Source organism: Mustelus asterias, chromosome 21 (assembly GCF_964213995.1).
Source record: "Mustelus asterias chromosome 21, sMusAst1.hap1.1, whole genome shotgun sequence".
Classification (NCBI taxonomy): Eukaryota; Metazoa; Chordata; class Chondrichthyes; order Carcharhiniformes; family Triakidae; genus Mustelus; species Mustelus asterias.
In genome coordinates, this window is record NC_135821.1 from 77181659 (window position 1) to 77196167 (window position 14509).

Sequence of the window (14509 nt, forward strand, 5' to 3'; positions counted from 1 at the left end):
CCAATGCATTTTCTTTTTAAAATGCTGGTACAAGTAGTTTAACATTCCCTCGATTAATGTACAGAAGCAAAGATAGCCTACATTTACATTTGTTCCTATCTACAAGGCAGACAGGCAGATTTCTAAGTACCCATCCGAGACACTTCCTTCATTCTGGAGTGCAAAGAGAACAGATGTTGCACTATTTCCTATGATATACTTCCCTTTATTTGAAAAGCATTCTGATGAGTAAGATAACTTAAATACTATGACACAGGGGCACTGTCAGCAAAAGAGAAGCTCTGAATAGTTGGTGGCAAAGAGAACAAAACGCCATCACAAAAATCAAAAGCTATGTCGAGACAAATAAAAGATACCCAAAGCTCAGACTTGAGCTCCTTCATTGCTGCACACAGTGCAACATGGGGCTTGCAGAAGGCTAAATAAAACTTGACCTTTCGATGACAAGAGAATTGAATGTGGCAGCCTCACGTTTCATTGAGATTTTTATCAAAGTGAGCAGCAGGTTGCGGCAAAGGAAAGGGAGTCAAAAATAGACACGAGTTTAAGCTTTGAATGTTAGTTATTTTTGCATCAAGAACAATCTGAGGTGGAGAGACTGAGTAGCAATTTTTGAAAGCTCTTTTTTTTATAAAAATGAACAAATGAGACACAGACAGACCATAATACTTACTCAGACTGCCAAGCTGCCGGATGACATTTGCGAGTGTAACATTCGTTACACATTCCAATTCACTTTGAACACTATTGGGCAGAGGCTGGCGGCATAGATACCTCGGTTCAATGTTCCTCGTCACTAAAGGCATTGTGGTTCAGAAGCTAATGCAAGATTAAAAAATACCTGGAAATACAAACATTAAAATAAAAAATGTGAAAATCTCAAGTGTAATACTGTTTAATATTCATGGAAGGAAGCACGGAAGCTTCAGCCATGATTTTTAAGGAACCGATCACTACAAAACACATTCAGTCTGCTAAAACAAAGGCTTCAAATTCTTTACAAAGCCAGAAACACACCGGACCTGGTCTTCATCCCAACTGACTCCCAGGAAATAAACACTTCTGATAAAACCACATCTCTATTATAGATTTCAGAAGCTAAAATGATCTTACTCATGGTGTAATTATGCAAAACCGTCAATGGAGATTCTTTCGATTTAAAATACGGACGAGAAAGGGAAGCCAAAAGAGAATATTATGTATTTGAGGAAGTAACGGGAAATTCTGAACTGGTTTCTTTCATTTGATTTTCAGAATTCTTCCCCTCAAGCCCTGTACTCTGGTTTACCAAAACCTCTCGTATACCAGAGATTTGTAAAATAATCATCCCCTTAAAAATTGCACCAATATTAAAGCCAGTGCATTAAAATTTGTAGCTGTTCAGCCCATCTCTTTTTGTCAAGTGACAGAGAAAACCGATCTCCTGCTACTGAACTCAATATAGATTCACCATATGCAGGATTCAATGAGGATGATCTAACCCATGCCAGTGCCCACCCTCTGCAACACTGAGTTGTAGTCGGACTGTCAAAATGAACAACTGGGTGATCAACACAAGAATTCCTGGTATTTAAGCCAGGAAGTGGAGCACTTCGAGAGCGGCAATACAATATTCTGCATCAAAAAATATGGAGCAATGTCTGTGAAACTCATTCTACAATGACGCTGTTAGAATTCTCATGCCTGTACATAGTTTAATTTCAATTTAAGCTTCTATAACCTGTTGATCTAGTATTGTTTGATTGAGTATACATCAAGCCAGAATGTCCTTCCAGACACCAAGGTCAATGCTATGAAGGATTTGGAACATTGTTTGCAGCTAATATTTAAATCTAAGGCACTGAGCAGTCTGAAAAATATTAAGCATGATAATTTGCTGATCTTGGTCAAAGATTCAAAGTTATTAACACATTGGAATTCATTAATTTTTTTAAAAACTCATTTACGGGATGTGGGTGTCACTGACAAGACCAGCATTTATTGCCCATCCCTAATTGCCCTGGACACAGTGGTGGTGAGCTGCCTTCTTCAACCTCTGCAGTGCAAGGTGTAGATACACTCAGTGATGTTAGGGAGGTGCTTCTGGATTTTGACGCAATGACAGTGAAAGAATGGTGATATATTTCCAAGTCAGCTCGATGAGTGACTTGGAGGGGAACCTCCAGGTGGTGGTATTCCCAGGTATCTGCTGCCCTTGTCCTTCTAGATGGTGGTGGTCGTAAATTTGGAAGTTGCTGCCTAAGGAGCCATGGGGAGTTCCTGCAGTCCATCTTCACCGAAGACACATGGCTGCCACTGTTTGTCAGTGGTGAAGAGATGGAGTGCTTATGAAAGGGGTACCAATCAAGTGAGCTGCTATGTCCTGGATGGTGTTGAGTTTGTGTTGTTGGAGCTGTACTCATCCAGACAAGTGGGAAGTATTCCATCACACTCCCGACTTGTGCCTTGTAAATGGTGGACAGGTTTTGGAGCGTCAGGAGGCAAGTTACTCACCACAGGATTCCTAGCCTCTAACCTGCTCATTACCACAATATTCATATGGTCAGTCCAGTTTAGTTCCTCGTCAATGGTAACCCTAGGATGTTGATAGTGGGGATTCAGAGATGGTAATGCATTGAATGTCAAGGGACAATGGCTAGATCCTCTCTTGTTGGAGAAGGTCATTGTCTGGCACTTATGTGGTACGAATGTTACTTGCGACTCATCAGCCCAAGTCTGGATATTGTCCAAGTCTTGCTACATTTGGACATGGAATAAGAACATAAGAAATAGGAGCAGGAGTAGGCCATCTAGCCCCTCGAGCCTGCCCCGCCATTCAATAAGATCATGGCCGATCTGAAGTGGATTAGTTCCACTTACCCGCCTGATCCCCATAACCCCTAATTCCCTTACCGATCAGGAATCCATCTATCCGTGATTTAAACATATTCAACGAAGGAGCCTCCACCACTTCAGTGGGCAGAGAATTCCAGAGATTCACCACCCTTTGAGAGAAGAAGTTCCTCCTCAACTCCGTCCTAAACTGACCCCCCTTTATTTTGAGCCTGTGCCCTCTAGTTCTAGCTTCCTTTCTAAGTGGAAAGAATCTCTCCACCTCTACCCTATCCAGCCCCTTCATTATCTTATAGGTCTCTAGAAGATCCCCCCTCAGCCTTCTAAATTCCAACGAGTACAAACCCAATCTGCTCAGTCTCTCCTCATAATCAACACCCCTCATCTCTGGTATCAACCTAGTGAACCTTCTCTGCACTCCCTCCAAGGCCAATATATCCTTCCGCAAATAAGGGGACCAATACTGCACACAGTATTCCAGCTGCGGCCTCACCAATGCCCTGTACAGATGCAGCAAGACATCTCTGCTTTTATATTCTATCCCCCTTGCGATATAGGCCAACATTCCATTTGCCTTCTTGATCACCTGTTGCACCTGCAGACTGGGTTTTTGCGTCTCATGCACAAGGACCCCCAGGTCCCTTTGCACAGCAGCATGGTGTAATTTTTTTCCATTTAGATAATAATCCAATTTGCTATTATTTCCTCCAAAGTGAATAACCTCGCATTTGTCAACGTTACGCTCCATCTGCCAGATCCTCGCCCACTCACTCAGCCTGTCCAAATCTCTCTGCAGACCTTCTACGCCTTTCACACGATTCACTTTTCCACTTATCTTTGTGTCGTCTGCAAACTTTGTTACCCTACACTTAGTCCCCTCCTCCAGATCGTCTATATAAATGGTAAATAGTTGAGGCTCCAGTACCGATCCCTGCGGCACGCCACTAGTTACCATCTGCCAACCAGAAAAGCACCCATTTATTCCGACTCTCTGCTGCCTGTCGGACAGCCAATCCCCAATCCACGCTAACACCCTACCCCCAACTCCGTGTGACCCAATCTTCTTCAGCAACCTTTTGTGAGGCACCTCATCAAACGCCTTTTGGAAATCCAAAAACACCGCATCCACCGGTTCCCCTCCGTCAACCGCACTAGTCACATCTTCATAAAAATCCAACAAGTTCATCAAGCACAACTTTCCCCTCATGAATCCATGCTGCATCTGCTTAATCGAACCATTCTTATCCAGATGGCCTACTATTTCTTCTTTAATGATGGATTCCAGCATTTTCCCAACTACAGACGTTAAGCTAACCGGCCTGTAGTTACCCGCCTTTTGTCTATTTCCTTTTTTAAACAGCGGCGTAACATTAGCCGTTTTCCAATCCGCCGGCATTACCCCAGAATCCAACGAATTTTGATAAATAACCACTAACGCATCCGCTATTACCTCTGACATTTCTTTCAGTACCCTGGGATGCATTCCATCCAGGCCCGGGGACTTGTCCACCTTCAGTCCCATTAGTCTACCCAGCACTGCCTCCCTGGTAACATTAATTGTATTGAATGTCTCAGTATTGCGCAGTCTGAAGAAAATTCTGATAATAACAACTATGTAAATAGTTATTAGGGTGGGATGATGGCACAGTGGTGAGCACTGCTGCCTCACAGCGCCAGGGACCCGGGTTCAATGCTAGCCTTGTGGAGTTAGCACGTTCTCCCCGTGTCTGCGTTGGTTTCCTCAGTGCTCCGGTTTCCTCCCAAAGATGTGCAGTCCCATGATGTGTAGGTTAGGGGGATTAATGGGGTATATATGCGGGGCTATGGGAATAGGACCTGGTGGGATGCTCTGTTGGGAGAGTCAGTGTTGATGGGCCGAATGGCCTCCTCCTGCTCTGTAGGGATTCTATGAAATAGAAATGTCATTAAAAGATGCTAATTCCAATTTAGAACATTCAGCGCTGCTCCTTTCAAATACAATGACAAACAGTTGCTACAAATTGCTGAGATTGCTCCCGAGTGAGAAAGATCCAAAGAATGTGGAGCAGATATTTTCCCAGAATTCTCATTTAAGATAACCATTTTAATTTTAAATAAAAATCAGTGCATGCAAGATACTGATAACTTCATTTTTCTGGTACAAAACAAATTCAAAAAAACAAAATCTACCAATCACACCAACTCACAAAAACAATCTGATAAATTTTGAAATAATTACACTCGGTTGAAATGTGTTAATAACGATTCACTGATGCAACTGCAAATCTTGTCAAGTTAATCAGACTATGAGCTGACCAGACCACTAACCCATTATAATTCAACAAATTGTCCAATTTACTAGTTCTCTAAAATGTGGTGGGATATTAAACTTATGCAAAAGCTTTATTCAGTTCACTGACTGGAGAGTTTCTATCGGAAACATTGCAGCTCAAACTGCAAGTTGAAACAGCTCCAGGCTGACTAACAAAAGGCAGTCAAGCTCATCCCAGATAAGCACCAATCTCAGAATGGCAGGTCCGCATTCCAAATTTGCTCTAAACATTTACTGGCAACTGTCCATTTAGCTTATTTTCTACGATAACATATCACTCTCCACCATTGGCTGACACTCTTGACTGCCTTATCCATTTTCAGCCAAATAGTTCACAATTCTAAAAATACTTGTTACTTCATCAACTTGAATTTACAGGAAAAAATGTATATACGCTGCAATGGATAACAGACCTTGCAGGCATGGCATTTCAAAAATTAATTTTTAATATAAAAGTGTCTAGATTTTCACTAAGTAGTCTCACAACACCAGGTTAAAGTCCAACAGATTTATTTGGTAGCATGAGCTTTCAGAGTGCTGCTCCCTCATCAGGTGAGTGCAGGATTTGGTTTACAAACAGGGCAGATATAGACACAAACTCAATTACAAGATAATGGTTGGAATGCGAGTCTTAACAGGTAATCAAGTCTTTACAGATGCAGACAATATGAGTGGAGAGAGGGTTAAGCACAGGTTAAAGATGTAAATTGTCTCCAGCCAGGACAGTTAGTGAGATTTTGCAAGCCCAGGCAAATCGTGGAGGTTACAGATAGTGTGACATGAACCCAAGATCCCAGTTGAGGTTGTCCTCATGTGTGCGGAACTTGGCTATCAGTTTCTGCTCAGCGACTCTGCGTTGCCGTCTGTCTTAAAGCCCTGTTTGTGAACCAAATCCTGCACTCACCTGATGAAGGGGCAGCACGGTAGCACAGTGGTTAGCACTGCTGCTTCACAGCTCCAGGATCCTGGGTTCGATTCCCGGCTTGGGTCATTGTCTGTGTGGAGTTTGCACATTCTCCTCGTGTCTGCGTGGGTTTCCTCCGGGTGCTCCGGTTTCCTCCCACAGTCCAAAAGATGTGCGGGTTAGGTTGATTGGCCAGGTTAAAAATTGCCCCTTAGAGTCCTGGGATGTGTAGGTTAGAGGGATTAGTGGGTAAAATATGTGGGGATAGGGCCTGGGTAGGATTGTGGTCGGTGCAGACTCGATGGGCCGAATGGCCTCCTTCTGCACTGTAGGGTTTCTATGATTTCTATGATTTCACTCCAAAAGCTCGTGCTACCAAATAAACCTGGACTTTAACCTGGTGTTGTGAGCCTATATACTGTTCTTACTCCAGTCCAACGCCAGCAACTCCACATCATAGATTTTCACCGTTAATGGTATTCGTTTATAGAAAAGCTAAAAACCGAATAATCTGAGAGTTCAATAATCTGAGTTCAATTGAGAGAAAAGATGATTCCCAATACTGATTCACTGTACAGATTTCAAGATTTCTTTAAGTGATGCATGGCATTTAATAAATGAACTGACTGTACTAGCAGAACTTAAACAGCTTAAATAATTTCAGTCATTACTATTTGTTGCCTGGAATATTGTTCCACTATAAAGTACTCATAAAATCCCTACAGTGCAGGAGGCCATTGAGCCCATCGAGTTGCACTGACTCTCCGAGAGAGCATCTTACCAAGCCATCTAACTTGCAACATCTTTGGACTGTGGGAGGAAACTGGAGCACCCAGAAACCCACTCAGACAAAGAACAAAGAAAATTACAGCACAGGAACAGGCCCTTCGGCCCGCCAAGCGTGCACCGACCATGCTGCCCGACTGAACTAAAACCCCCTACCCTTCCAGGGACCATATCCCTCTACTCCCATCCTTTTCATGTATTTGTCAAGACGCCCCTTAAAAGTCACTACTGTATCCGCTTCCACTCCCTCACCCGGCAACGAGTTCCAGGCACCCACTACTCTGTGTAGATCTGCCTCATAGATCTCCTTTAAACCTTGCCCCTCCCACCTTAAACCTATGCCCCCTAGTAATTGACTCCTCCATCCTGGGAAAAAGCTTCTCACTATCCACTCTGTCCATGCCTCTCATAATCTCATAGATTTCTACGAGGGCCGCCCCTCAACCTCCGTTGCTCCAGTGAGAACAAACCAAGTTTCTCCAACCTCTCCTCATAGCTAATGCCCTCCATACCAGGCACCATCCTGGCAAATCTTTTCTGTACCCTCTCCAAAGCCTCCACATCCTTCTGGTAGTGTGGCGACCAGAATTGAACACTATATTCCAAGTGCGGTCTAACTAAGGTTCTATAAAGCTGCAACATGACTTGCCAATTTTTAAACTCAATACCCCGGCTGATGAAGGCAAGCATGCCATATGCCTTCTTGACTACCTTCTCCACCTGCAATGCCACTTTCAGTGACCTGTGTACCTGTATATCCAGATCCCTTTGCCCATCAATACTCTTAAGGGTTCTGCCATTTACTGTATATTTCCTATCTGTATTAAACCTTCCAAAATGCATTACCTCACATTTGTCCGGATTAAACTCCATCTGCCATCTCTCCGCCCAAGTCTCCAACTGATCTATACGGGGACACGGGGAGAATGTGCAAACTCCATACACCCGAGTCACCCAAGGCCGGAATTGACCTGGGTCCCTGGAGCTGTGAGGCAGCAGTGGTAACCACTGTGCCAGCGTGCCGCCCTTCAACCAAAAATCAGTTTGAGATTACATTTCACAATGCAATGATGATTGTTCTTGTGAAATCTCGCTAATGAACATAAGAAGTTTCCAGTTGCTTCTTCAGAAGAAACTTTTCTAACCTAAGTGAGCTGTCTTGAAAACAGTTGCTCACCGAGGTGCGCACTGCATTCACATCTATATAACAATGCATATTTATATGATGCATAGATTTACTGCTTGAAGCCGAAATTCCAATCAATCTTTGACAATTCTCTTCTGTTCCATATAGAGGTCCAATCACATTCCAGTAACTTCAACAATGGCAGGAAGATAACCCAGAACAAAAAACATATGATTCACTCCATTGCTGCGGTTTTATGAATAAAATAATTTTTAAATGAGCATATACTGCTTTGGGTACAAGAAACAAAAAGTTTTGATAGCTGGGGAATGCACCACATCTCCTGAAATGACCTTACAGATGACACACACATGCTTCAAAAGATAATTACAACAACAGTCAGACAAAACTGCCACAGTAGTCTGAGAACAGGTGACTAAAAGCCTGCTCAAAGAAGTGGGTTTGACTAAGAGAAACTGCTTGAGAAGCAGAGATTCAGGGCACAGAATGGCTGAAGGCAAGGTCACCAGTTGGGAGGGGGTGTAAGTGGTCAGAGTTAAAAGAACGAAAAGTTATGAGGTGGCTGGAGGAGATTATAGAGTTAGGGAGGGATGAGCAATAAGAATTGCAAACTTGAAGTGTCGAAGAACCAGAAACCGATTTTAATGGGAGGCACAGGAGTGATGCATGACCTCATGCGAGACAGGTTCAGACATCAGAGTTTTTGCAGGACTGTGGTAGAGCGGTTAACACTGCTGCCTCACAGTGCCATGGGCCCAGGTTTGATTGGTGACTGCAAACTCCATATAGACACATTGCATGGGTTTCTTTGGGTGCTCCAGTTTCCTCCCACAGTCCAAAGATCTGTAGATTAGGAGGAATAGACATAGAAAATGTGCAAGGTTACAGGGATAGGGTACAGGAGTGGGCCTTGGGTAGAATGCTTTTTTGGAGAGTCGGTACAGACTCGATGGGCTAAATGGCCTCTTTCTGCAACATAGGGATTCTATGGATTCCATGCTGACATTTATGGAGAGATGAGAATGGGAAGCCAGCTGACAGAGTATTCGAAAAGTCAAATAAGACAGAAAATAAAAAGCATGAATGGGAGCTTTAGCTGATGCTTTGAGGCTAGGGCAAAAGCCTTGATTAATATCACTTAGTTAATTGTTAACAGATTTACATGTGACGAGTTCCATAAATTCATTAGCCACATTCATAAATCAAACAAATCAACAGAAATTGAGGGGCCGTGCTGTGACTATCTTAACTGTTTACACTTCTGATAGCACCAGCCATTACAGAGCGAGATATTGTTTCATCATCATGGGGAAGTTGAATCATGAAGCTCCTTAGTGTCAGGGGGATTAGCAGGTTAAATACTTGGGGTTAGGGGGTAGGGCCTGGGTGGGACTATTGTTGGTGCAGACTCAATGGGGCAAATGATCTGCTTCTGCACTATATGGATTCTATGATTCTACTATACAGTAAATTAACATTTTGCAACTATGGTGGATAGATCAGATTCCTCTCACAACGTACTTCTTGCAGAGAAATGTATTGCAAGAGAAAGCAGTGAATGATGCCAAACTGACTGCCATAGTGGGGGGGGGGGGGGGGGGGGGGGCGCGGCGGCGGCGGCGGTTGGTTGGTGGGTTGCAATTCCCAGATGCCTTGTGGGCTTCTGTGATAACAGAAGCACTGACAAGTTCAACTGGCCTAAAATGGGTTGACATTTAGGGGGAGGGTACTATTGATGAAAAGTACTCAACTCTGAAAAATCGAGATGATCTTTAAAAATGTTTTGATGGGATGTGAGCATCACTGGCAAGACTAGGATTTGCTGCCCACCCCGAATTGCCCTTAAGGTGGTGGCGAGCCGCCTTCTTGAATCGCTGCAGTCCATCTGGTACACCGACAACGCTGTTAGGGAGGGAGTTCCAGGATTTAGACCCACTGACAGCAAAGGAACAGCGATATAGTTCCAAGTCAAAATGGTCTGTAGCTTGGAGGGGAATGTGCAGGTGGTGTTGTTCCCATGTGTTTGCTGTTCTTGTCCTACTAGTGGTAGATGTCTGAAGGGGTGCTATCAAAGGAGTTTTGTCGAGTTAGAATAGAACAGTACAGCACAGAGTTGCTGCAATGCATTTTGTATAAAGGTGGTCTGCAGATAGATAACATAAATACAATGCTTTGGGAGCAGACACGGCCAACCCATGTCTCTTGCTCCAAACAGCTGCCCCGCTCTCTCTATCACTACAAAATGAAACACATTCTTCCCCAGAATTATCTCAATCTGATTCTGTCACACAACAGTTGCATAACTGTGGTTTATTTTCCTTTGGTGACATGGGCAGGGCAATAGGGTCATTTTATCAGATACCAGGCTTAATTTATTACCATAGAACCATAGAAAATTACAGCTCAGAAACAGGCCTTTTGGCCCTTCTTGTCTGTGCCGAACCATTTTATGCCTAGTCCCACTGACCTGCACTTGGACCATATCCCTCCACACCCCTCTCATCCATGAACCCGTCCAAGTTTTTCTTAAATGTTAAAAGTGACCCCGCATTTACCACTTTATCCGGCAGCTCATTCCACACTCCCACCACTCTCTGCGTGAAGAAGCCCCCCCTAATATTCCCTTTAAACTTTTCTCCTTTCACCCTTAACCCATGCCCTCTGGTTTTTTTCTCCCCTAGCCTCAGCGGAAAAAGCCTGCTTGCATTCACTCTATCTATACCCATCAAAATCTTATACACCTCTATCAAATCTCCCCTCAATCTTCTACGCTCCAGGGAATAAAGTCCCAACCTATTCAATCTCTCTCTGTAACTCAGCTTCTCAAGTCCCGGCAACATCCCTGTGAACCTTCTCTGCACTCTTTCAATCTTATTTACATCCTTCCTGTAACTAGGTGACCAAAACTGTACACAATACTCCAAATTCGGCCTCACCAATGCCTTATATAACCTTACCATAACACTCCAACTTTTATACTCGATACTCCGATTTATAAAGGCCAATGTACCAAAGGCACTCTTTACGACCCTATCCACCTGTGACGTCACTTTTAGGGAATTCTGTACCTGTATTCCCAGATCCCTCTGTTCAACTGCACTCTTCAGAGTCCTACCATTTACCCTGTACGTTCTTCTTTGGTTTGTCCTTCCAAAGTGCAATATCTCACACTTGTCTGCGTTAAATTCCATTTGCCATTTTTCAGCCCATTTTTCTAGTTGGTCCAAATCCCTCTGCAAGCTTTGTATGTATTCAATCCAATGGAATGGGATATACTAAGATAAAAGCAAAATACTGCGGATGCTGGAATCTGAAACAAAACAGAAAATGCTGGAAAATCTCAGCAGGTCTGACAGCATCTGCGGGGAGAGAATACAGCCAACGTCGAGTCTAGATGACCCTTCAACCTTATAAACTCAAAGGAATATAAACCAGGTTCATGCAACCAGACTTCATAATTCAGTCCTTTAATTACTCAGTGAAGATGAATTATACTTCTTTCAAGGTCAATATATTCTTTCCGAGGTCCAGTTCCCAAAGTTGAAGGCAGTACTGCACAACTGCAACATCACGTTCTAGATGTTGTACTCCACCATTCTTGAGTGAAGGGTAACATCCTATTGCCCTTTCGAGATTACTTTTTGTACCTGTGTACATGGTCACCTGAATGACTGGAAGCTAATAAAATAATAGCTTGTTTGGCTGGGGAGAGCTCAGCATTCCTCCCACTCAGACAGAACTTCTAACTATCACTGAAGGTCTACGGTCTGAAACAAAAATTGCAATTCAGTTGTGAGCACAAATGCATAATCATTGTTGCTGCATTGTGAGGAGTGCTCCAAAATACATCCCTCAATATGAATAGGATCAATTCTGCAGCATTAGGTAATACCAAGAGAGCCACGTATTATACATAACAGCATCAAATAAACAAGGTCGGCATTAGCAATGTGTACATTAAAGACAGTTCTGCCAGCTTGCAGCTGAGAAGTACATGACATACAATAAATAGCTCTCAATTTAAAATTTAAAAAGTATTTTAAACTTAAAATTGTTTCCTTTAAAAAAAAATTAATTAGTCGCTGTCAGAAGGTTACCTTCGATTTATTCAGACTGAAGGAGATGGTCAGCTTTCACCCAACACTTCCCTCAACAGACCAGCTAAGATCAAAAACACTGCCAAAACACCTAAATTTAAAAATTGATCGCAAAGAGAAATCAAAGGCAATTAAAATTAATATCACATAGTCCATAGAATCATGGAAACCCTACATGCAGAAGGAGGCCATTCAGCCCATCGAGTCTGCACCGACAACAATCCCACCCCAGGCCCTATCCCCACAACCGCACACATTTACCTTGCTAATCCCTCTAACCTATGCATCCTGGGACACAATGGGCAATTTAGCATGGCCAATCAACCTAACCAGCATCTTTGGACTGTGGGAGGAAACCGGAGCACCCGGAGGAACCCCACGCAGGCACGAGGAGAACGTGCAAACTCCACACAACAGTGATCCAAGCCGGGAATCGAACCCAGGTCCCTGGAGCTGTGAGGCAGCAGTGCTAACCACTGTGCCGCTCCAATGGACACTACTTGTTTGGTCAGTGACAATGTATGACTGTGAAAGCTGGACTATCAAGAAGAGTGACAAAGATTGAATAACAGAATTTGAAATAAAAGGATTCAGACAGGTATTGCGTATTGCCAAGCTGCTTGAGAAACTTGTTTGAGGCAGTGATATTAAGGAAGTTCACATATTTTGGATACGTGATGCGAACAGAAGGGAAGTTTTTGGAAAAAGAGGTAATGCAAGGAAAAAAGACCATGAAAGAGATGGTATGGATGGATATCAGAATGTGGACTGGCCTTTCCATGGCATAGAAGGAAAGACAGAGAGAAAGATCGTTTGTAACGAGGCCAACCCTCGAAATGAAGACGGATAAAAAACAAGACAACCGGGAGCAAGGATCAAAATCCCTACCATTGACTTACCGAAGGATCAATCACAAGGATAAACCCTTAATGTAATTTTTCTCCTCTCTTTCTGTGAATCCAGCTTCAGCAACATGCTAAAGCTATCATGTTAACTGATGGTCTGAGCTAATAAGCCGGTGAATAGCAGTATAAAGTTCCACTATGTTAGTAAGATTTCAAATTTTTTTTTAAATCTGGGAAAATTGGCATTGGTAAGACGGATGATGAAGCTACCAGATTGTAATAAAATCCAAATGTTTCACTAAAACCTGGCCTGACATGTATGATTCAAACTCCACTCAAATTAAGTTGTCTCTTCACTGCCTTCCACCAAGTGGTCCAACACATCATTAAGTTCTATTGCTCCATTTTCTGAGGGGAATGAGTAATGGGAAATAAATTCCAATTTTGCCAGTGTCACCCACATCCCTCAGAATTTAAACAAAGAGTGCCATGAACTAAGGTCCTAATCGAGAAGGGTGATGTGAATGCAGCCTCAGAATTAGTCCTGTTAGATTACATCAAAGAACAAAGAACAATACAGCACAGGAACAGGCCCTTCGGCCCTCCAAGCCCACGCCGCTCCCTGGTCCAAACTAGACCATTCTTTTGTATCCCTCCATTCCCACTCCGTTCATGTGGCTATCTAGATAAGTCTTAAACGTTCCCAGTGTGTCCACCTCCACCACCTTGCCCGGCAGCGCATTCCAGGCCCCCACCACCCTCTGTGTAAAATACGTCCTTCTGATATCCGTGTTAAACCTCCCCCCCCCACTCACCTTGAACCTATGACCCCTCATGAATGTCACCACTGACCTGGGAAAAAGCTTCCCACCGTTCACCCTATCTATGCCTTTCATAATTTTATACACCTCATCATTTGCTGCACTTCTTTCGATGGCTGAACAAGGTGATTCGGGAAAGGCAAAGCCTGCCAGCAGGGTCAGATACGAAATTACCCCTTGCCAATGGGTTGCAAGATGATCTCTGCTGAAGCCTTGCTTGCAGGGTTGGCGTCTGCTTTGGAGCTTGTCACCAAATGTCACCAGAGTGATGAATTCCTGTTCACAGCTGGTGTCACTATTTGCATCAATTGTCAGCTAGAGTTTCCCACTTTTCACGACTGACGTTGATGGCTTTCATGTTCCTTTCGACAGATCCTTCGATCAGAATTTTGAGCACCCCATTACTTAGCATGGGCCACCTTTGCTTGATTAGTGCTAACATGTTTGGCATATCTGTCCTCGAGGGAATGCTTCATTGGTGAGTCTCTCCATGTGATTTGCTTTATCTATTTTTCATGGGATGTGAGCATCACTGTCAAGGTCAGCATTTGTTGCCCATCCCTAATTGCCCTGGGCTTGCAGGGCCATTCAAGGAGGCAAACATTGCTGTTGGTATGTAATCATATTTGGGCCAAACCAAGAAAGAAAGGCAGATTTCTTTCTCTGAAGGATATTAGTGAACTAGATGAGTTTTTACAATAATTGATGATAGTTTCATAGTCACCATCACTGAGGCTCACTTTATATTTCTTAATTTATTTATTAA

General features: G+C 43.3%; 1 protein-coding gene across 3 annotated transcripts in view; it reads right to left on the reverse strand.

The window, feature by feature from the left end:
• Positions 1-14509, reverse strand: part of wasf2 (WASP family member 2) — a 54769-nt gene that overhangs the window by 26603 nt on the left and 13657 nt on the right. For all 3 annotated transcript variants that reach the window (XM_078238336.1, XM_078238335.1, XM_078238338.1), the window contains exon 2: positions 674-841. In XM_078238336.1, the coding sequence (XP_078094462.1) occupies positions 674-806 (133 nt within the window). In that variant the 5' untranslated portion in view covers positions 807-841. The remainder of the gene's footprint in view (positions 1-673; positions 842-14509) is intronic.